The sequence below is a fragment of the Giraffa tippelskirchi genome, chromosome 9 (genome assembly GCF_054371585.1).
Source record: "Giraffa tippelskirchi isolate mGirTip1 chromosome 9, T2T-mGirTip1v1.2.pri, whole genome shotgun sequence".
NCBI lineage: Eukaryota > Metazoa > Chordata > Mammalia > Artiodactyla > Giraffidae > Giraffa > Giraffa tippelskirchi.
The window spans coordinates 81,991,910-82,015,923 of NC_137283.1; the positions used below are offsets into that span (position 1 = coordinate 81,991,910).

General features: G+C 39.7%; 1 protein-coding gene, 1 non-coding gene and 2 pseudogenes across 21 annotated transcripts in view; 3 read left to right on the forward strand and 1 right to left on the reverse strand.

The window, feature by feature from the left end:
* SLC17A5 (solute carrier family 17 member 5) overlaps positions 1-24,014 on the reverse strand; it is a 70,767-nt gene that overhangs the window by 22,928 nt on the left and 23,825 nt on the right. For 15 of the 18 annotated variants that reach the window (XM_081530111.1, XM_081530109.1, XM_081530112.1 and 12 more), the window contains one exon: positions 23,862-23,980. In XM_081530111.1, the coding sequence (XP_081386237.1) occupies positions 23,862-23,980 (119 nt within the window). Of the gene's footprint in view, positions 1-1,024; positions 1,118-23,861; positions 23,981-24,014 lie in introns of all 18 variants that reach the window. The other 3 variants (XM_081530103.1, XM_081530102.1, XM_081530101.1) reach the window with 1 other exon arrangement.
* LOC145522089 (U6 spliceosomal RNA) lies at positions 11,246-11,349 on the forward strand. Its single transcript, XR_014065905.1, has one exon. It is a non-coding gene; the product is annotated as a U6 spliceosomal RNA (small nuclear RNA).
* LOC145521482 (14-3-3 protein zeta/delta pseudogene) lies at positions 13,782-18,569 on the forward strand (annotated as a pseudogene). Its single transcript, XR_014065413.1, has one exon. The product of XR_014065413.1 is annotated as a 14-3-3 protein zeta/delta pseudogene (transcript).
* On the forward strand, positions 18,554-23,574 carry LOC145520843 (histone H2A-like; annotated as a pseudogene). Its single transcript, XR_014064849.1, has 2 exons — positions 18,554-22,998; positions 23,554-23,574. The product of XR_014064849.1 is annotated as a histone H2A-like (transcript).

Sequence of the window (24,014 nt, forward strand, 5' to 3'; positions counted from 1 at the left end):
TGGAGTTAACGGTCTTCAAAGCAGGGTATAAACATCCCAGGGGTAGCAAGATGATCCTCCATGGAGTGGAAAGGCATACTAGATCTATCTATACTTACTATACTCATTTTAAAACAAGAAATTAAGCCCTATTCATGTTTAACAAATAGGTTGGCCCTGGAATATGTCAGAGAATCACATATTGTCTGATTTCTCCAACCAAAAGGGGTTTAATGGCGTCCTTACTTGCTGGTCTGCCCTCAGGGTAGTATTACAGCACACTTTAGTTTATACCTGCCTTTCAAAATGGATTTATGGGTTTCATTAGCCAGTTTTAATGAAAACAAATCTACAGAATCAACAAGGACTTCCCTGGTGGTTTAGGGGTTAAACATCTGCCTGCCAATCCAGTGTCACAGGTTCGATTCCTGGTCAGGGAAGCTTCTGCAGGGTGCAGGGCGGCTAAGCCCACTTGCCACAACTACTGAGCCCACACACCTAGAGCTCGTGCTCCGCAGTGAGAGAAGCCCCCGCAGTGAGAAGCCTGTGCGCCGCACAGAGAGAGCAGCCCCTGCTGGCCACAACTGGAGAAAGTCCACATGCAACAAGGAAGACCCAGCGCAGACAAAAAAAAAAAAAGTCTTCAAAAGATTCATCTGGAGAAGGTAAACAGAAGTCTAATAACGTAAGCACGAGTGAGTGCTAAGAAAATAGCAGAGTTGACACTTTTCTTCATGAGCCTTTTGTCAGCTACCACACCAAACAAAATGATGGCAGGTTCATCAATACTCCGTATTCAAACACACTGTTCCCATTAAACAATGTATTATTATTAATTTTTAAATGACAAAAAGCTTTTCCTATTAAAATTCAAAACTTATGCATATATTATTTATTTCATCTTACCCACCCTTTAAAGAGTCTGTCTTTATGTAAATTTTATAATGTATGAAAGTATAGAAGTGCATGTAGATAACCATAAAAATATGCATATGTTCAGATTGCTATCCCCCACACTGTAGTTTTTAAAAATATGTTTATTTACTTGGCTGTACCAGGTCTTAGTTGCGGCACTTGGGATCTTCAGTTGTGGCAATGTGGCATCCAGCTCCCTGAGCAGGGATCGAACTTGGGCCTCCTGCATTGAGAATGCAGAGTCTTAGCCACTGGACCACCAGGTAAGTCCCCCCGCTTTACTGATGTATGATTAAGTGAAGCCTGGAGGCCACTGGCCTGAGAAATCGGTTCCTTACATTTCCTGCACACTGAGACTCTGCTCTGTCTTCTTCAAAAGCTGGAGCGATCTATGTTTCTGCCTCTAGGGTGCACTATTATTTCAAAAAGGGGAAGAACCAGTATTAACCTTCTTGGGGCCTTTAATTCTAGGACTTTTGATCTGATTTGGTAGATATGCACTTGTGATTCCCCCCATGTATCAGAGAGGTAGGGGATGTGGGGGAAGAGAAAGAGAGGGGACAATTATTCTTATATAGCAGTGGTTCTTGATTCCAGCTACACTTCAGAATCACCTTTGGCACTTCCAAATTACAGTTGGCTGTGTTCTACCCCCGACTTGCTGATTCAAAGCCAAACTTCTCAGTGGAGGGCCAACGTGTATATTTTAAAAGGCTTCCTTGGTGATTCTACACAGTAGTGGTTCTCAAACTTTGCTGCACATTAGAATCACCATGCGAGCTAAAAAACCCCAGAGCCAATATCACACCTGAGACCAATTAAATCAGGTTGGGAGGTGGGTAGGAGGTAGGTGGCCATATTTTGAAAGATCCACGGATGATTTCGAAGTGTAGCAAACTTTGGAATCCACTGCTGTAGTAACTGGGGCTTCCCTGGGTGGCCTAGAGGTAAAGAATCCACCTGCCAATGTAGGAGATGCAAGAGACTTGGATTCTATTCCTGGGTTAAGAAGATTCCCTGAAGAAGGAAATGGCAACCTACTCAGCATTCTTGCTTGGAGAATCCATGGACAGAGGAGCCTGGCAGGCAACAGTCCACAGGCTTGCAAAGAGTTGGACACAGCAGCAGTTGTAGTAATTAAAGAATTCTGCAACCTCCCCCCTGCTGCACTGAGCCCTATCATTCCTTGCTTGAAAATCTTAGGACAAAGAGGAAGGAAAAAACCAGTCTAGAGAATTTAGCATTTAAAGGAATTTGGAATATAGCTCTTTTTACATGGCTTTGAAATTCACAAAAGAAATGAAATCATACTCCTGTGTTGAAAGATATGAGCCTAAATATATCTATCTAAATAACCTAAATATATCTGATGTAAAATATGTAATAATTTTAAGACATGCTTATGAGTATGTATTTACACTTACTGATGGTGATGTTTTAGAAGAATATAGGGCTCTGATAATAGCTTCTGTAGCTTTTCACCAGTATTTAGGCATAATCTTGCTTATATTAATACAAATGAAGCAAACTGAACCATTCCAGAATATTTCCACGGTCTAACAATTGAATTTTCTATAATCTGATTTTTTTTGAGAATCACTCAACCATGACCAGCTATACGTGGAGAGTGATGTCAGCAAGATGGCCAAATAGTATGCCCCTATTGGTATCCACTGTCCCCCACCCCCAACAACAATTTGGCATCCATCCACAGACAAAAGTGCTTTTCTGGGGGCAGTGGGATCTACAAACATATGCCAAGGGACCCAGTAAGAGTTTTGCATGCCTGTGCATTGGGTAAAAGACATAAGGATCTTGGTCCCAGCCGTGAACCCTGAAGTAACTTGTCAACCAGATCCAGCCTTTCTTGGCCATGGTCTGGGAACCCTTGGAAAATATTGATTTAGATAGTTAGCTTTAGACAAGGAAATCCTGGCATTTGTGACAACACATATGCACCCTGAGGGCATTATGCTAAGTGAAATAAGTTATACAGAGAAAGACAAATACCGTACAACTTATATGTGGAATAGAGACCAAAAGCTCTGCAACAAGGGAAGCCACCACAATGAGAAGCCTGTGCACCGCGATGAAGAGCAGCCCCCGTTCGCCGCAACTAGAGGGAGCCCGCGTGCCGCAACAAAGACCCAGTGCAGCTAAAGATTAAATTAAAAAAATTTAAAAAGTCAAAACTCCTGGAAACAGAGACTAAAATGGTGGTTGCCAGGGGCTGGAGAGGGGGAACTCATCTTCCATTTACAAGACGAGCAACTGCTACGGTCTAATGTACAGCATGCTGGCTATAGCTAACACGATCATGTACTTGAAAGCTGCTAAGGAAGTAGATCTTAAATGTTCTCACCACAAAAAAGAAACGGTAATCAACTGAGATGATGGAGGTGTGAACTAACCCCACTGTGGGCATCATTTTGTAACACGTGCATGCGTGTGTTAGTCGCTCAGTCGTGTCCGACTCTCTGCGACGCCATAGATGGTAGCCCACCAGGTTCCTCTGGAATTCTCCAGGCAAGAATACTGGAGTGGGTTGCTGTTCCTTTCTCCAATTTTGTAATTAAGTATATCAAATCATCATGGTGTACATCTTAAACATACATGTGAAGTGACTCAGTCATGTCCAACTCTTTTGTGACCCCATGGACTGTAGCCTACCAGGCTTCTCCATCCATGGGATTTTCCAGGCAAGAGTACTGGAGTGGGGTGCCATTGCCCTTTCCAGGGGATCTTCTCAACTCAGGGATCGAACCTATGTCTCCTGCATTGCACTCAGACGCTTTACCCTCTGAGCTACCAGGGATATCTTAATAAAGCTGGGTGGGGGGAAAGACCACTTGTAGGCCAAACATATAAGCTTGACATGTAGCAGAATCACAATAGCTATTTATCACATGAATATGAAGCCCACAGGGTCAGAAATTTGGAAAGAAGAAAATGATACGTAAATGTTAGTGTTCATTTGTAAACTGAGTACAAAACAACAGCTTTCTTTTCTCCAAATGAGAATTATGAGATCAATTTACAGTATTTCCACATTGTAAGTTATATTTTAGGGAGGAAACCTTCATTTATGCTGCTAAGTCGCTTCATTTGTGTCCGACTCTGTGCGACCCCATAGACGGCAGCCCACCAGGCTCCGCCATCCCTGGGATTCTCCAGGCAAGAATACTGGAGTGGGTTGCCATTTCCTTCTCCAGTGCATGAAACGGAAAAGTGAAAGTGAAGTCACTCAATCGTGTCCGACTCTTAGCGACCCCATGGACTGTAGCCTACCAGGCTCCTCCATCCATGGGATTTTCCAGGCAAGAGTACTGGAGTGGGGTGCCATTGCCTTCTCTGACCTTCATTTATAAAACATTCAAATTAATGATGAATTTTTAAATGTTTCTAAGAGAAACTATCCAATTATCTGTGGCAGACATTAAAAAAGTCCTTCAAGATTTTAAGACAGCCCTGTCTAACAGAACTTCTTATGGTGGCAGAAATGTTCTATATCTACACTGCCCAATTTGGTAAACAGTAGCCCTATTAGGCCTTTGCAATATGGCTAGTGTGACTGAGGAAATGAATTTTTAATTAAATTAATCTAAATTAAAATTTAATAACCACAAGTGTTGGTGGCTACCATAATGGACAACAAAAGTTGAAGGCAAGACCTTAATAAAGACAAAACAGCTTTTTCTGATGTTCTAGATAAGAAATTGTTCTTTTGCTATTATCAGAGGTGACTTGTCAATCATGCAATGTCACACACTCTCTTGGCTTCATTATACTTAAATGCTGGCAAAGCACATTACAAAAGTTCTTAGCAGAGCTCCACATTCTTCTAAAATGCCACTGCTGATGAATGAAAATATACCGGAATGGAAATTTTTTAGTTGTTCAGATCATCTGACCAGCCAATATTTTGAGAGCAAATTCTTTAAGATATTTGAGTAAGGGAATTTCTGAAGGAATAATCAATGAGATCTTGAATCTTGTATAGAGAATGTATCATTAAATAATTATCATTAAATTATCATCAAATTATTGATAAATTATAAATTATTGACATATCATTAAATTATTTATCATTAAATATTATCATTAAATAATAGCTCAAACAGCTTTTTTTTAATACCAGTTGAAGCACAAAAGTACAAAACAAAAATGTATTTGTTGTCAAATGTGCAAAATCTTGTAGACTATAGGAAGGGTAAGGTCAATCAATAATATTTGAGTATCTTCTATGTGCAACTTCACAAAAAAATGTTTTCCTGTCAAATGTAAGAAACAACAAATTGGTTTAGAAAAGGCTGCATGAAACACATGTTCTAAGTTAGGGCAACTAAATATTCAAGCCATAGCCCTTATTTGCTTCATAAGATTGCAAAATTGTGTACTCTTTCAAAAAGGTAGAAGAGAAGCAAAACAGTTATAAAATATCCTGTCCTAAAGACTTAGTAAAGGAAAAAAAAAGCAAAAAAATAATACCAGATCTCCTGAGGAAAGAAAATATCAATGGTAAAGTGGTAATGTCTTAACAATTTATTAAAAAGGAGACCTCTATATACCATGTTCTTGGGCTGGAAGAATTAATATTGTTAAAATGACCATACTACCCAAACCAATGTACCAATTCAATGCAATCTCTATCAGAATAACAATGGCATTCTGCACAGAACTAGAACAAATAATTTAATAGTTTGTATGGAAACATAAAAGACCTCGAACAGCCAAGACAATCGAGAAAGAGAAACAGTTGGAGGAGTATGTTTCCTGACTTCCGACTATACTATAAAGCTATAGTAATAAAAACTCAGTATGGTTCTGGCACAAAAGCAGACTCATAGATCAGTGGAACAGAATGCTGCTGCTGCTGCTAAGTCGCTTCAGTAGTGTCCGACTCTGTGCGACCCCATAGACGGCAGCCCACAGGCTCCGCTGTCCCTGGGATTCTCCAGGCAAGAACACTGGAGGGGGTTGCCATTTCCTTCTCCAATGCATGAAAGTGAAAAGTGAAAGTGAAGTCGCTCTTACTCTATGACAAAAGAGAAAAGATAGTCTGTACAATGGAGAAAAGACAGACTCTTCAATAAATGGTGCTGGGAAAACTGGACAGCTACATGTAAAAGAAAAAATTCGAACATTCTCTAAAGCATAGGGAGAATGCTCTTTGACATAAATTGTAGTAATATTTTTTGAATCTATCTCCTAAAGTAAATAAAAGCAAAAATAAATAAACAGGATCTAATTAAACGCAAAAGCTCTTCACAGCAAAGAAAACCATCAACTAAGCAAAAACAGTACCTACTGAATGGGAGAATATATTTGCAAATGATATGACTGACAAGGGGTTAATAGCCAACATATATACATACCTCATACAAGTCACCATAAAAAATAAAGAATCTGATTAAAAAATAGGCAGAAGAACTGAACAGACATTTTTCCAAAGAGCAAATGCACATGGCTAACAAGCACATTAAAAGAGGTTCAACATCACTAATCATCAGGGAAATGCAAATCAAAACCACAATGAGATGTCACCTCACATCTGTCAGAATGGCTATCATGAAAAGGAACACAAATAACAAATGCTGGAGAGGATGTGGAGAAAAGGAAACCTTTGTACACTGTTTGTGGGAATGTAAATTGATGCAGCCACTGTGGAACACAGTATGGAAGTTTTTCAAAAAACTAAAAATAACTAAGTGTAGAACTTTAGATGACCATTGTATCTACTACTGTGGGCAGGAATCCCTTAGAAGAAATGGAGTAGCCATCAGAGTCAACAAAAGAGTCCGAAATGCAGTACTTGGGTGCAATCTCAAAAACAACAGAATGATCTCTGTTTGTTTCCAAGACAAACCATTCAACATCACAGTAATCCAAGTCTATGCCCTGACCAGTAACGCTGAAGAAGCTGAAGTTCAATGGTTCTATGAAAACCTACAAGACCTTCTAGAACTAACACCCCCAAAAATGTCCTTTTCTTCACAGGGGACTGGAATGCAAAAGTAGGAAGTCAAGAGACACCTGGAATAACAGGCAAATTTGGTCTTGGAGTACAAAATGAAGCAGGGTAAAGGCTAACAGAGTTTTGCCAAGAGAATGCACTGATTATAGCAAACACTCTCTTCCAACAACACCTGAGAAGACTCTACACATGGACATTACCAGATGGTCAATACCAAAATCAGATTGATTATATTCTTTGCAGCCAAAGATGGAGAAGCTCTATACAGTCAGCAAAAACAAGACTGGAAACTGACTGTGGTTCAGATCAAGAACTCCTTATTGCCAAATTCACCCTTAAACTGAAGAAAGTAGGGAAAACCACTAGACCATTCAGGTATGATCTAAATCAAATACCTTACGATTATATGGTTGAAGTGACAAATAGACTCAAGGGATGAGATCTGATAGACAGAGTGCCTGAAGAACTATGGACGGAGGTTCCTGACATTGTACAGGAGGCAGTGATTAAGATCACCCCCTAGAGAAAGAAATGAAAAAAGGCAAAATGGTTGTCTGAGGAAGTCTTACAAATAGCTGAGAGAAGAAGAGAAGCTAAAGGCAAAGGAGAAAAGGAAAGATATACCCATTTGAATGCAGAGTTCCAAAGAATAGCAAGGAGAGATAAGAAAGCCTCCCTCAGTGATCAATGAAAAGAAATAGGGGAAAACAATAGAATGGGAAAGACTAGAGATCTCTTCAAGAAAATTATAGACACCAAGGGAATATTTCATGCAAAGATGGGCACGATAAAGAACAGAAACAGTATGGATCTAACAGAAGCAGAAGATATTAAGAAGAGGTGGCAAGAATACACAGAACTACACAAAAAAGATCTTCATGACGCAGATAACCATAATGGTGTGATCACTCACCTAGAGCCAGACATCCTGGAATGCAAAGTCAAGTGGGCCTTATGAAGCATCACTTGAACAAAGCTAGTGGAGGTGATTGAATTCCAGGTGAGTTATTTCAAATCCTAAAAGTTGATACTGTTAAAGTGTTGCACTCAATATGCCAACAAATTTGGAAAACTCAGCAGTGGCCATAGAACTGGAAAAGGTTAGTTTTCATTCCAACCCCAAAGAAAGGCAATGCCTAAGAATGCTCAAACTGCCGCACAATTGCACTCATCTCACATGCTGGCCAAAGTAATGCTCAAAATTCTCCAAGCCAGGCTTCAACAGCATGTGAATTGTGAACTTCCAGATGTTCAAATTGGGCTTGAACAGGCAGAGGAACCAGAAATCAAATTGCCAACATCCGTTGGATCATCAAAAAAGGAAGAGAATTCCAGAAAAACATCTACTTCTGCTTTATTTACTATGCTGAAGCCTTTGGGTGGATCACAACAAACTATGGAAAATTCTTAAAGAGATGGAAATACCAGACCACCTTACCTGCCTCCTGAAAAACCTGTATGCAGGTCAAGAAAGCTGCATGGAAGGTATTGGACATGGAACAACAGACTGGTTCCAAATTGGGAAATGCTGTACATTGTCACTCTGTATATTTAACTTATAAGCAGAGTACATAATGAGAAACGCTGGGCTGGAGGCAGCACAAGCTGGAATCAAGATTGCTGGGAGAAATATCAATAACCTCAGATACGCAGATGACACCACCCTTATGGCAGACAGTGAAGAAGAACTAAAGAACCTCTTGATGAAGGTGAAAGATGAGGAGAAGGGGACGACAAAGGATGAGATGGTTGGATGGCATCACTGACTAGATGGACACGAGTTTGAGCAAGCTCCAGGAGTTGGCGATGGACAGGGAAGCCTGGCATGCTGCAGTCCATGGGGTCGCAGAGTTAACTGAACTGAACTGAATTGGGAACTACCAAATGACCTAGCAAGCCCACTCCTGGGTAGGGTACCTACCTGAAAAAAAAAAAAAAAAAAAACACCTCTAATTGGAAAAGATACATGCATCCTAATGTTTACAGCAGTATCATTTACAACTGCCAAGAAATTGAAGCAACCTAAGTGGCAATCAACAGGTGAATGGAAAAAGAAGATATGGTATATACACAACGGAATAGTACTAAGTTATAGAAAAAAGAACAACATTTTGCCATTTGCAGCAACATGGATGGACTTGGAGGGCATTATGCTAAGTGAAATAAGTCAGACAGAGAAAGACAAGGTATTACTTACTTACGGAATCTAAAAAATACAACAAATTAGTGAAGATAACAAAAAAGAAGCTGACTTACAGATACAGAGAAAAAACTAACAGCTACCAGTAGGGAGAGGGAAGGTGGGAGGGGCAATATAGGGGTAGGGGGTAAAGAGGTACAAACAATTAGGTATAAAATAAGCTACAAGGATATATTATACAACATGGTGAATATAGCCAATATTTTATAACAAGCATAAATGCAGCATGACCTTTAAAAATTGTGAATCACTATTTTGTAATAGGGCTTCCTTGGTGGCTCAGATGGTAAAGAATCTGCCTGCTATGCAGCAGACCTGTGTTGGATCCCTGGGTCAGGAAGATCCCCTGGAGGAGGGAACGGCAATCCACTCCAATATTTTTTTAAAGATTTATTTATTTACATTATTTTTTGGCCATGGTGGGTCTTCGTTGCTGCACATGGGCTTTCTCTAGTTGCGTTGAGCTGGGCTACTCTCTAGTTGCAGTGCGCGGGCTTCTCATTGAGGTGGCTTCTCTTGTTGAGGAGTACAGGCTCTAGGCATGCGGGCTCCAGTAGTCACTGCTCAGTAGTTGTGGCGCATGGGCTTAGTTGCTCCCTGGCATGTGGGATCTTTCTAGACCAGGGATCGAACCATTGTTTCCCCATCTATTTTCCATGAAGGGATGGGACCGGATGCCATGATCTTAGTTTTTTGAATGTTGAGCTTTAAGCCAGCTTTTTCACTCTCCTCTTTCACTTTCATCAAGAGGCTCTTCAGTTCTTTGCTTTCTGCCAAAAGGGTGGTGTCATCTGTGTATCTGAGGTTATTGATATTTCTCCCGGCAATCTTGATTCCAGCTTGTGCTTCATCCAGCCCAGCATTTCGCATGATGTACTCTGCATATAAGTTAAATAAGCAGGGTGACAATATACAGCCTTGACATACTCCTTTCCCAATTTGGAATCGGTCTGTTGTTCCATGTCGGGTTCTAACTGTTGCTTCTTGACCCACATACAGATTTCTCAGGAGGCAGGCAGGTGGCCTGGTATTCCCATTTCTTGAAGAATTTTCCACATTTGTTGTGATCCACACAGTCAAAGGCCTGTGAAATGAGTGCAATTATGTGATAGTTTGGACATTCTTTGGCATTGCCCTTCTTTGGGACTGGAATGAAAACTGACCTTTTCCAGTCCTGTGGCCACCACTGAGTTTTCCAAATTTGCTGGCCTACTGAGTGAAGCACTTTAACAGCATCAAGCTTACAAATAGTTCATGGCATCCCAGTGCCTAACAGGTAAAGTCTAAGCTCCTCAGTGGGACATACAGGATTCTCCATGATCAGGCTTCTTCTGCCACTCTCTGCTTTTGCCTTTTACCTGCAGCAATACCTGATTCCTGCAGAGTATCACTCTCTCTCCTCAGAATGTGCTTACACCACATCCTTGCCCGCGGATGGCCACACATCTCTTCCTTTCCCAATCTGCCTAGTTAACTCCAACTTCTCTTTCAAGATTGTTCAGATGCAGCTTTTACCAGTAAGAAAGAAACAAGCAGCCTCTGACTGCTCTCACCTGAGATGGTCTGCTTCTAACAGTTGGGCCACAGCATGCTCGCACTGACTGTGATCCCCGGTCTGGGAAGATTCCATATGCTGCAGGGCAACTAAGCACATGTGCCACAACTCCTGAGACCGTGCTCTGCAACAACAAGCCTCTGCTCCGCAATGAGAAGCCTGTGCACTGCAATGAAGAATAGTCCCTGCTTGCCACAACTAGAGAAAGCTCACAGCCATGAAGACCCAACACAGTCAAAAATAAATAAAATCTTAAAAAAAAAAAATGACGGAATGAGACAGACAGATAACACCTTGATCACCTCTGGGCACAGATGAAAACAAGAATGTATGAACCACACAAAAGAGCAAGAATCTATCCTGGCTAATGTGACTGCTGCTTCTCTGCCAATTATAGCCTCAGCCCCACCTTCTAGATAAAAATTAAGATCCTCAGCCACAGAACCGCTACTGCTTTCTCACAGCACCAATTCTGGAGCAAAACAGTGATTCTTTAAACCCTCCTTACAGTCAAGTAGTGCAAGTCTAAACTAACCAGCTGCCTTCGGCTCTCTCACTGAGATGCCCTTTAGAGCCTCATGGCGTGGTTTCTTCTTCATTGCCACAAAGCAAGAAATCTCATGCCTACTTTGGCAGGACATACACTAAATGTGGAACAAACAGAGAAGATTAGCATGGGCTCTATGCAAGGATGACATGCAAATTCATGTAATGCTCCATATTAAAAAAAAAAAGAAATCCCTTTGTTCAACTACAGGTATGTTGCTGGCAGTCCTTGACAGGAGAGTATCATCACCAGGCTGGCTGGGGACTCCTGCCTTCTCTGTACTAAAGATGTACTATGTAACCTGTAGACAGCAGTGTCGGCCTGAAATTCTGTCCATTCACATCTGTCTCCCTCTGGATATCACAGGTCCCACAGGAACCATGTCTTGTTCATTTCCTCTTTCTGATTATCAATTTTTTGGTCCTCAGTACCTTACAAAGAGGGGCTTCCTTACTGGCTCAGATGGTAAAGAATCTGCCTGCAAATCAGGAGACCTGGGTTTGAACCCTGGGTCAGGAAGATCCCCTAGAGAAGGGAATGGCTACCCACTCCAGTATTTTTGCCTGGAGAATCGTACTGACAGAGGAGCCTGGCAGGCTACAGTCCAGGGGTTGACTGAGTGACTAAGCACACACACACACCTGGCAAAGAATCTAGGACATAGTAAGCTCTCAAAAAATGTTGAAGGAATGAATGAAGTACAGCAGATGCCAAACATTTATTGGATCCAGGATTAAAAGCGGAGCTTCATGTAACAAAGTATTTTATGACATTTTCAACTACAATGTCATCTGGTTGAAGAATGCAGTTTGAAGTTCTAGGAAACCTAATTCTCTTAATTCCTCTTGCTTCTGAATATTTCAATTTCTGAAGCATATGGAAAAACAGATTAAACTTAGGTTTGGCTAATGGACAGATATAGGTACATTTGAAGCTCTCTTTTAAAAAAAAATCTAAATAAACTAAAAAGTTTCATAAGTCAGTGAAGATAATGGTAAAAATGAAATTTTAGAAGAAGTTATTAATAATCAATGCTGAGAAAATATAACACGTTTTTTTAAAAAATAGAAGCATAACTGACTTACACTATTATATTAGTTCCTGGTGTACAAAAGAAGAATTCAAAATTCAATACAAAGCTATTACACAATGTTGACTTATGTTCCCTGGGCTGCACAGTAAGCATATCCTTGTTACTTATTTCTCTTATACCTAGTAGTTTGTACTTCTTAATCCCCTTCAACTATCTTGCCTGCCCCCCTCCTCCCCTTCTCCCTCTCTAACCACTAGTTGGTTCTCTGTATCCATGAGCCTGTTTCTGTTTAATATTTGTTCACTTGTTTTATTTTTCAGATTCCACATATTAAATGAAAAGACACAGTATTTGTCTTTTTCAATCTGATTTGTTTCACTAAAGCAAAATATCATCCAGGTCCATCCATGTTGTTGCAAATGGCAAAATTTCACTCTTTTTTATGACCAAGTAATATTCTACTGGATATATAAGATACATTAAGTTTTATGTGGCAAGATCCACGTACAATGCATTAACTCTTTTAATCTGTTCCTCAGTGGGGGGAAAATGGGTATTCATTTAATTAATATGTCAGAGAACACGGAGATCTCAAAGTAACTTGATTACATTGGTGATACCTTCTAAATTTCTGCCAAACTTTGGCAAAGACCAAGGGATGCCATATTTCTTAAAATTCAGCAGCTTATAGAGACCTTTGTAGCAAATTATAAAACTTAAAAAGAAACGTGAATGAGTAAATGTTTAACTATTACCTGGTTTGCTATATATAAAAATTGAACCCTGTGATATAAAGGGTGGGCCCAGTGAGCTGAGACAAGCGCACACAAGCCCTGCGATGGCGAGAGTGAGCCCGGGAAGCCGAGACAAGTGCACACAAGCCCCGCGATGCAGAGGGTGAGCCCGGGGAGTCCAGACAAGTGCACACAAGCCCCATGACGCAGAGACAAGCGCACACAAGCCCCGCAATGCAGAAGGTGAGCCTGGGGAGCCGAGACAAGCGCACACAAGCCCCGCGATGTAGAGGCTGGACCCGCGGAGCTGAGACAAGTGCACACAAGCCCCGTGATGCAGAGGCTGGGCCCATGAAGCTGAGACAAGCGCACCCAAGCCCCGCAACACAGGGAGGTGAGCTCCGGGGGCTGAGGGAAGCCCACAGAAGTCTTCATGACGCAAAGGGCACAGTCGGGGAGCCAAGAAAAGATCCACACAAACCCCTACCCAGCAAGCTTCGGCCAGCAGTGGAGGGCGGGACAGGGGAACCGAAGCATAGCAATGATCCCAGGGACAAGCCAGGGGCTGGCGGCAGTGGAGACATGCCGAGAGGGCCACTTTGAAGCAGCTGTGGAAATAGATGTGCCTAACACTGCCAGGGCCAGAAGTACTGCCCAAACACATATTGGATCCATAGAGACTACTGGACACTGCACTGCCCTTCAGAGAGATGAGATCCAGCTCCATCAACCAAAATGTAGGCACAAGCTCCCCCAACCAGGAAAACATCACGACACTAACCCAACCCCATCCAAGGGGCAGACTCCACAACCAAGAAGTAGTACGGCCTTGAGAACCTTTTTTTTTTTTCATTTTTTGTTATAAATCACCCTGCTTATTCCCCCTACATATTCTCACATTCACATTATCCTTTTGCTGTGCTGTGGAGTTTTCCTCTTTTTCTTGTTAAAAAAAAATTCATTTTTAAGATTTTTTTTTTTCTTTTTCACTCTTTTTTGGAATGAGTTTTTTGATTTTGACATATTCAACTGCTTTTCCTATCGTTCTATATCAGTTATACCTATACCTGAATATATATAAATCTTTTCCACGTACATCCATTTATCTTTGCTTTTCTATTTTTTCTTTTCTCTTTTTTATCCTCTTTTCCACCCCCTCTTTTTCTCTTTTCCCTCCTTTCTCCTCTTTTTTTCCCTTTTCTATTCTCCTTTTTCCCCCTCACTCTTTCTTTTCTCACCAAGTAAGTGAAATTGCTGAGCTCTCTTTGCTGTGTCCCCCGTCGGCACTCATTGTTGAGCTCTCTTTGCTGTGTTCCCCCGTCAGCACGCTGCTTGTGCTCACTTTTCCAGATTGAGCCTTCCCTAGCTCTGCTTTTAATTGGTTGATATCACTTTTGGTTTTCCTTGTCCACCAAGTCAATCTCCTGTACTCTTTCTTTAGAATACCTTGGTTACAACTGTATGTGTACAAGTGTGTGTTTATGTCCCATTATTTCTGTAATTACCTGCTTGATCTCCTCCCACTAGAACACAGGCACAAGTCACCCCTAACAAGAAATCAATACAAACCACCCAACCAATCTTTCCCTCTAAGGGCAAAAACCAAAAAGAACAAGGATTACAACCCTAAGGCCTGAGAAAAGGAGACATCAAGTGGGGCAAGTTAGGGAAAAAAAATGATGACAAGACAGAGAAATACAGCACAAATGAAAGAACAAAGTAGAAACTCACAAGACCAAATAAATGAAGAGGAAATAAGCAATCTACCTGAAAAAAAATTCATAATAATTATAGTAAAGATGCTCCAAAGACTTGAAAATAGAGTGGAGAAAATGCAAGAAATATTTAACACACTCCATACAATCACCAAGGACACAGAAGAAATAAAGAATAAGCAAACAGAGATGAATAATACAATTACAGAAATTAAAAATACTCCAGAAGGAACCAATAGCTGAAAAACTGAGGCAGAGGAACCGATAAGTAAGCTGGAATATAGAATGGCGGAAATAACTGCTGAAGACCAGAATAAAGGGAAAAGAATGAAGAGAATTGAGGATAGCCTCAGAGATCTTTGGGACAATATTAAATGCACCAACACTTGAGTTATAAGGGTCTCAAAGGAAGAAAAAAAAAGGCAGTGAGAAAATTTTTGAAGAAATTATAGTTGAAAACTTCTTAACATGGGAAAGGAAATAGTCAATCAAGTCCAAGTGCAGAGAGTCCCTCACAGGATAAATCCAAGGAGAAACACATCAAGACACATATCAATCAAGCTAACAGAGATTGAACACAAAGAAAGAATATTAAAAGCAGCAAGGGAAAAGGAACAAGTAACATACAAGGAAAAACCCATATGATTAACAGTGGATCTTTCAGCAGAAACTGTGCAGGCCAGAAGGGAATGGCAGGATATATTTAAAGTACTGAAAGAAAAATCTACAACCAAGATTACCATAACTGGCAAAGTTCTCATACTAAATTGATGGAGGAATCAAAAGCTTTACAGACAAGCAGAAGTTAAGAGAGTTTAGCACCACCAAACCAGCTTTGCAACAAATACTAAAGGGACTTATACAGCCAGTAAACACAAGAGAAAGGAAAGACCTACAAAAACAAACCAAAAACAATCAAGAAAATGCCAATAGGAATATATGTATCATGGATTAAATGCACCTACCAAAAGATACAGACTGACTGAATGGATACAAAAACAAGACACAGATACATGCTACCTACAAGAGACCCACTTCAGACCTAGAGGAACACGGAGACTGAAAGTAAAAGGATGGAAAAAGATATTCCATGTGAATGGAAACCAAAAGAAAGCTGGAGTGACAATCCTTATTTCAGGCAAAATGGATTTTAAAATAAAGAATATTGAGAGACTGCTGAGCCCCGTCCGTCCGTCGCCACCTACTCCGGACACAGAACACCCAGTCACGGATAAAAACGAGCTGGTACAGAAGGCCAAACTGGCCGAGCAGGCTGAGCAATATGATGACATGGCAGCCTGCATGAAGTCTGTAACTGAGCAAGGAGCTGAATTATCCAATGAGGAAAGGAATCTTCTCTCAGTTGCTTATAAAAATGTTGTAGGAGCCCATAGGTCATCTTGGAGGGTCGTCTCCAGTATTGAGCAAAAGACGGAAGGTGCTGAGAAAAAACAGCAGATGGCTCGAGAATACAGAGAGAAAATAGAGACCGAGCTAAGAGATATCTGCAATGATGTACTGTCTCTTTTGGAAAAGTTCTTGATCCCCAATGCTTCACAAGCAGAGAGCAAAGTCTTCTATTTGAAAATGAAAGGAGACTACTACCGCTACTTGGCTGAGGTTGCGGCTGGTAATGACAAGAAAGGGATTGTGGATCAGTCACAGCAAGCATACCAAGAAGCTTTTGAAATCAGCAAAAAGGAAATGCAACCAACACATCCTATCAGACTGGGTCTGGCCCTTAACTTCTCTGTGTTCTATTATGAGATTCTGAACTCCCCTGAGAAAGCCTGCTCTCTTGCAAAGACAGCATTTGATGAAGCCATTGCTGAACTTGATACATTAAGTGAAGAGTCATACAAAGACAGCACGCTAATAATGCAGTTACTGAGAGATAACTTGACATTGTGGACATCAGATACCCAAGGAGATGAAGCTGAAGCAGGAGAAAGAGGGGAAAATTAACTGGCCTTCCAACTTTTGTCTGCCTCATTATAAAATTTACACAGTAGACCATTTTTCATCCATGCTGTCCCACAAATAGTTTTTTGTTTACGATTTATGACAGGTTTATGTTACTTCTATTTGAATTTCTATATTTCCCATGTGGTTTTTATGTTTAATATTAGGGGAGTAGAGCCAGTTAACATTTAGGGAGTTATCTGTTTTCATCTTGAGGTGGCCAATATGGGGATGTGGAATTTTTATACAAGTTATAAATGTTTGGCATAGTACTTTTGGTACATTGTGGCTTCACAAGGGCCAGTGTTAAAACTGCTTCCATGTCTAAGCAAAGAAAACTGCCTGCATATTGGTATGTCCTGGTGGGGAATAAAAGGGATAATTGGTTCCAGTCACAGGTGTAGTTGTGGCTCCTTTCTAGGTTTGGAGCACTTACGAAGCTGTAGTAGAAGTGAATATCCCATGGATAGTGCATGTTAAACCGTGTGTTATCTGTGGAATACTCAGACTCCATGTGCACACCGTTGACTGCAGCTATAGAAGTGTTCCTTTAGTTGTGACCCAATTTACTCTGGATAAGGGCAGAAACGGTTCGCATTCCATTATTTGTAAAGTTACCTGCTGTTTGCTTTCATTATTTTTGCTACATTCATTTTATTTGTATTTAAATGTTTTAGGCAACCTAAGAACAAATGTACAAGTAAAGATGCAGTAAAAATGAATTGCTTGATATTCATTACTTCATGTATATCAAGCACAGCAGTAAAACAAAAACCCATGTATTTAACTTTTTTAGTTTTTTTTTTTGCTCTTGTGATTTTTTTTTTTTTTATACTTGCCTAATATGCATGTGCTGTAAAAAATAGTTAACAGGGAAATAACTTGAGATGATGGCTAGCTTTGTTTAATGTCCTATGAGATTTTCATGAACAATCCAAGCATAATTGTTAAGAACACGTGTATTAACTTCATGTAAGTGGAATAAAAGTTTTATGAATGGACTTTTCAACTACTTTCTCTACAGCTTTTCGTGTAAATTAGTCTTTTGGTTCTGAAACTTCTCTAAAGAAAATTGTACATTTTTGGAAATTTATTCCTTATTCCCTCTTGGCAGCTAATGGGCTTTTACCAAGTTTGAATACAAAGTTTATCGTAACAATAAAATACTACTAAGATTACTACTACTGTTCCCAACCATGTCCTATACTCCCCCCTCCCCCTGAAAATTTTTTTCGGAGACGGGGAGTTGATTGAAAAAGTAATGTTCCATTTAAAATTTTGCTATATGGCATTTTCTAACTTAGGAAGCCACAATGTTCTGGCCCATCATGACATTGGGTAGCATTAACTGTAAGTTTCGTGCTTCCAAATCACTTTTGTTTTTAAGAATTTCTTGATATTCTTATAGCCTGCCTTCAATTTTGATCCTTTCTTCTTTCTATTTGTCAGGTACACAGGATTACCTTTTTTAGCCTCTGTCTTATCACCAACCATTCCTACTTGGTGGCCATGTACTTGGGGAAAAGGCTGCATGATCTTTCTGGCTCCACTCGATGTCTAAGAACACCCTGCTTCCTTTGCTTGCATCCCATAGACTATTTCCCTCTTCCTGTTCACTGCAGCGAATCTCTCCTGAGTTGATGAGATTGTGTTATCTCCCTATACACCCTACCTATCCTGAATGGTCTGTCATTGTCTTTGCCTTTAAATTCCTTCCCCTTCCTCTCTTTGAATAATGATGGGGCTAAGTAATACCCAAAGCTCACCCTACCAACTATTTCCTCAGTACCTTGCAGAAAACACCAAACAAAAAATAACCATTTTAAAAGAGGTGTATTTTTTTTTTCTTCTAGAATGTAAGCTCCTCAAGAGCAGGGACAATGTTTTCTGTATGTTCTATTGTGCCTAGTACACTGTAAATGCTCAATAAATACTGATGATGGGAAAAAAAAAAAGAATATTATAAGAGACAAAGAAGGATACTACATAATGATCAAGGGATCAATCCAAGAAGAAGATATAACAATTGTAAATATTTATGCACTCAACATAGGAGCACCACAATACATAAGGCACACACTAACAGGCATAAGAGGGGAAATAGACAGTAACACAATAATAGTAGGGGACTTTAACACCCCAGTTACACCAATGGGCAGATCATCAAAACGGAAACAAACCTTAAATGAAACATTAGACCAATGGACCTAACTGATATTTTCAGGACTTTCCATCCAAATGCAGAAGAATATACTTTCTCCTCAAGTGCACATGGAACCTTCTCCAGGATAGACCACATCTTGGGCCACAAATCAAGCCCCAGTAAACTTAAGAAAGTTGAAATCGTATCAAGAATCTTCTCTGACCACAACGCTAGGAGACTAGATATCAACTATGGGGGAAAATTGCAAAAAACACAAACATATGGAGATCAAACAATACATTACTAAATAATGAAGATGTTACTAAAGAAATAAGGGAAATCAAAAGATTCCTAGAAACAAATGCCAACAAAAACACAATGACCCAAAACCTATGGGATTCAGCAAAAGCAGTTCTAAGAGGGAAGTTTATAGCAATACAATCCTACCTCAAGAAACAAGAAAAGCATCGAATAGACAGCCTAACTCTACATCTAATGCAGCTGGAAAAAGAATAAAAAAAGTCTGCAGAAGGAAATAAATCATCAAAGATCAGAGCAGAAATAAATGAAAAAGAAACAAAGGAAACAATAGCAAAGGTGGATAAAACTAAAGGCTGGTTCTTTGAGAAGATAAACAAAATTGACAACCACTAGCCAGACTCATCAAGAAATAAAGGGAGAAAAATCAAATCAACAAAATTAGAAATGAAAAAGGAAAGGTTACAACAGACAACACAGAAATACAAAGTATCATAAGAGAATATTATAAGCCACTATAGGCTAATAAAATGGACAATCTAGAGGAAATAGACAGATTCTTAGGAAAGTTCAACAGGAAAAAACATAAATTATGAACAAGCCAAGTACAAACACTGAAATTGAAACTGTGATCAAAAATCTCCCCAAAAACAAAAGCCCAGGGCCAGATGGCTTTACAGAATTCTATCAAACATTTAGAGAATAGCTAATGCTTATTTTTCTGAAACTCTTCCAAAAAATTGCAGAGGAAGGAACACGTCCAAATTCATTCTATGAGGCCACAATCACCCTGATACCAAAACCGGGAAAAGACAACACAAAAAAGGAAAATTACAGGCCAGTATCACTGATGAACATAGATGCAAAAATCCTCAACAAAATTCTAGCAAAACAGAATTTAACAACACATTAAAAAGTTCATACACCATGATCAAGTTGGGTTTATCCCAGGAATGCAAAGATTCTTCAATATACACAAATCAATCAATGTGATACACCATATTAACAAGTTGAAAGATAAAAACCATATGATCATCTAAATAGATGCAGAGACAAAATTGAGCACCCATTTATGATAAAAGCACTTCACAAAATGGGCATAGAAGGAAACTACCTCAACATAGTAAAGGCCATATATAATTAAGCCCACAGCAAACATTGTTCTCAATGGTGAAAAACTAAAAGCATTCCCTCTAAGTTCAGGAACAAGACAAGGGTATCCACTCTCACCACTATCAGTCAACATAGTTTTGGAAGTCCTAGCTATGGCAATTAGAGAAGAAAAAGAAATAAAAGGAATCCAGATTGGAAAAGGAGAAGTAAAACTGTCACTGTTTGCAGATGACATGATACTACACGTACAAAATCCAAAAGAAACTATCAGAAAATCACTAGAGCTAATCAGTGAATTCAGCAAAGTTGCAGGATACAAAATCAATACACAAAAATCACTTGCATTCCTATATACTACCAATGAAAAATCAGAAAGAGCAATTAAGGAATCCCATTCACCACTGCAACAGAAAGAATAAAATATCTAGGAATAAACCTACCTAAGGAGACAAAAGACGTGTATGTGGAAAATTACAGGACACTGATGAAAGAAATCAAAGATGACATAAACAGATGGAGAGATATTTCATGTTCCTGGGTAGGAAGAATCAACATTGTGAAAAATGACTATACTACCAAATGCAATCTACAGATTCAATGTGATCCCTATCAAACTACCAATGGCATTTTTCATAGAACTAGAACAAAAAATTTCACAATTCATATGGAAACACAAAAGACCCTGAATAGCCAAACCAATCTTGAGAAAGAAGAATGGACCTGGAGGAATCAAGCTTCCTGATTTCAGACTACACTACAAAGCTACAGTCATCAAGACAGTATGGTACTGGCACAAAAGCAGAAATATAGACCCATGGGACAAAATAGAGAACCCAGAGATAAACCCAGGCACCTATGGGTACCTTATTTTTGACAAAGGAGGCACAACATACAATGGGGCAAAGATAGCCTCTTTAATAAGTGGTGCTGGGAAAACTGGAGAGCTATATGCAAAAAAAGAAATTAGAACACTTCCTAACACCATACACAAAAGTAAACTCAAAATGGATTAAAGACCTAAACATAAGACCAGAAACTATAAAACTCTTAGAGGAAAACATAGGCAGAACACTAGATGACATAAATCAAAGCAAGATCTTCTATGACTCACCTCCTAGAGTAATGGAAATAAAAACAAAAATAAACAAGTGGGACCTAATTAAACTTAAAAGCTTTTGCACAGCAAAGGAAACTACAAACAAAGTGAAAAGACAACCCTCAGAATGCGAGAAAATAATAGCAAAGGAAACAACTGACAAAGAATTAATTTCCAAAATATGCAAGCAGCTCATACAACTCAATACCAGAAAAACAAACAATCCAATCAAAAAGTGGGAAAAAGACCTAAACAGACATTTCTCCAAAGAAGACATACAGGTGGCTAACAAACACATGAAAAGATGCTCAATATCACTCATTATTAGAGAAATGCAAATCAAAACTACAGTGAGGTACCACCTCACAACAGTCAGAATGACCATCATCAAAAAGTCTGTAATCAAAGTAAATTGATTACAGCCACTATGGAAGACAGTATGGAGATTCCTTAAAAAACTAGGAATAATACCACCATATGACCTAGCAGTCCCAATACTAGGCATACACCCTGAGGAAACCAAAATTGAAAAAGACATACGTACCCCAATGTTCACTGCAGCACTATTTACAATAGCTAGTACATGGAAGTAACCTAGATGTCCATTGATAGATGAATGGAAAAAGAAGCTGTGGTACATACATGCAGTGGAATACTACTCAGCTATAAAAAAGGAACACATTAGAGTTAGTTCTAATGTGGATGAACCTAGAGCCTATTATACAGAGTGAAGTAAGGTAGAAAGAGAAATATAAATATCGTATACTGATGCATATATTGGAGAAGGAAATGGCAACCCACTCCAGTGTCCTTGCCTGGAGAATCCCAGGGACGGCGGAGCCTGGTGAGCTGCTGTCTATGGGGTCGCACAGGGTCGGACACGACTGAAGCGACTTGGCAGCAGATGCATATATATGGAATCTAAAAAGATGGTACTGATGAATTTATTTTCAGGACAGCAATGGAGAAACAGAAATAGAGAACAGACCCATGGACACAAGGGGAGGCGAGGAGGGAGAGGGTGAGATGTGTGGAGAGAAACATGGAAATTTACAACACCATACGTAAAATAGATCACCAATGGGAATTTGCTGTATGGCTCAGGGAACTCAAACAGGGGCTCTGTGACAACCTAGAGAGGTGGGATGGGGTGGGAGATGGAAGGGTGGTTTGGGCAGCAAGGGACATGGGTGCACCTATAGCTGATTCTTGTTGATGTATGACCGAAAACCACAAAATACTGTAAAGCCATTATCCTTCAATTAAAACAATTAAAAAAAGAAGAAAATAGATGACCAACAAGGACCTCCTGAATAGCACGGGGACCTGTATTCAGTATCTTGTAGAAACCTACAATAAAATCTGAAAGAATATATATATATATCGGCGTTAGACTGCGGCGGGTGGCCGGTCCTGTTTTGTTAGCCGTCCTCCTCACTGCTCCTCTACCTCATACAGCATGTCGGGCCGCGGAAAGACCGGCGGCAAGGCCCGTGCCAAGGCCAAGTGGCGCTCTTCGCGAGCGGGCCTCCAGTCTCCCGTGGGCCGCATGCACCGGCTGCTGCGGAAGGGCCGCCACGCCGAGAGGGCGGGCGCCGGCGCACCGGTCTACCTGGCGGCGGTACTGGAGTACCTCACCGCTGAGATCTGGAGCTGGCGGGCAACGCGGCCCGCGACAACAAGAAGACGGGGATAATTCCCGCCACCTGCAGCTAGCCATCCGCAACACGAGGAGCTCAACAAGCTGCTGGGCGGCGTGACGATCGCCCAGGGAGTACATTTTTATTTAAAAAAAAAAAAAAACCTGAATCATTCTGCTCTACACCTGAAACACAACACTGTAAATCAACTATAATAACAACAACAACAAAAAATCACTGACTCTTATGACTGTGAAATAGAACACAATAAAAGAACAATTGTACCAGCTGGGGGGGGCGGGGAACTGAAAATATCAATAATAATAACTTGATAGGGAATAGAAGTTTTATATGAAATATTTTATGTTCTTTAAACCAATAAAGTGACTGTGAAGCCATTAATAATGCTAAAGAAAAGAGTGTGTATTTTAATTTTTCCTAATGTTTTCAGGTTCTTCTTTTATTCTCACTAAAATACAAATATTTTATCTCTGGGGCTTGAGAATTTACTGTATTAAATTATGACAGATTTTATTTCTGATTTGCTATTGTGCTCAATTAAGTGAAGCAAATCTTACTTTAGTGCATATAAATTTTTTCTAAAGGTCTATTCTATAGGAGCAAATTATATTATTATATATCATAGTAAATGTGCTGTCCTTGTTAAATCACACTCATTTAAAATACAGATAAAAACACCAGTTTCCTAACAGCAAATATTTAGAATGTAGCTGTAAGATTCCTTTTGTAGATAACACACCTTATTTTCTACTAAGAAGAAAGACAGAGTCACTTGAAAATCATTACTCTAGAAGGTTTACAATAGAAAGAAATTTTTCATAAACTAAAAAGAATTTAAATATCTTGGGCAAAACAGTACTTTGTATATTAATTTGCCTAAAGTGTGCACAACAGAAATATTCACTAAAAAGTTGGTATCTTAAATCTGAAAAAAAAAGTTTCTGAAATTAGTTTTAAAATGTGCCAAAGTTCATACCTGATTTCTTAATGATGAAAGAATATACTCCTTTTCATAGGCGGAGATTGTCTTGTGAGTTTCTGGTGTATCACTAACTAAGCAGATCCATAAAATAAACCAAATGATTCCAACGATGCCTTAAAATTGGAAAATAATAGTTAAATGAAATCA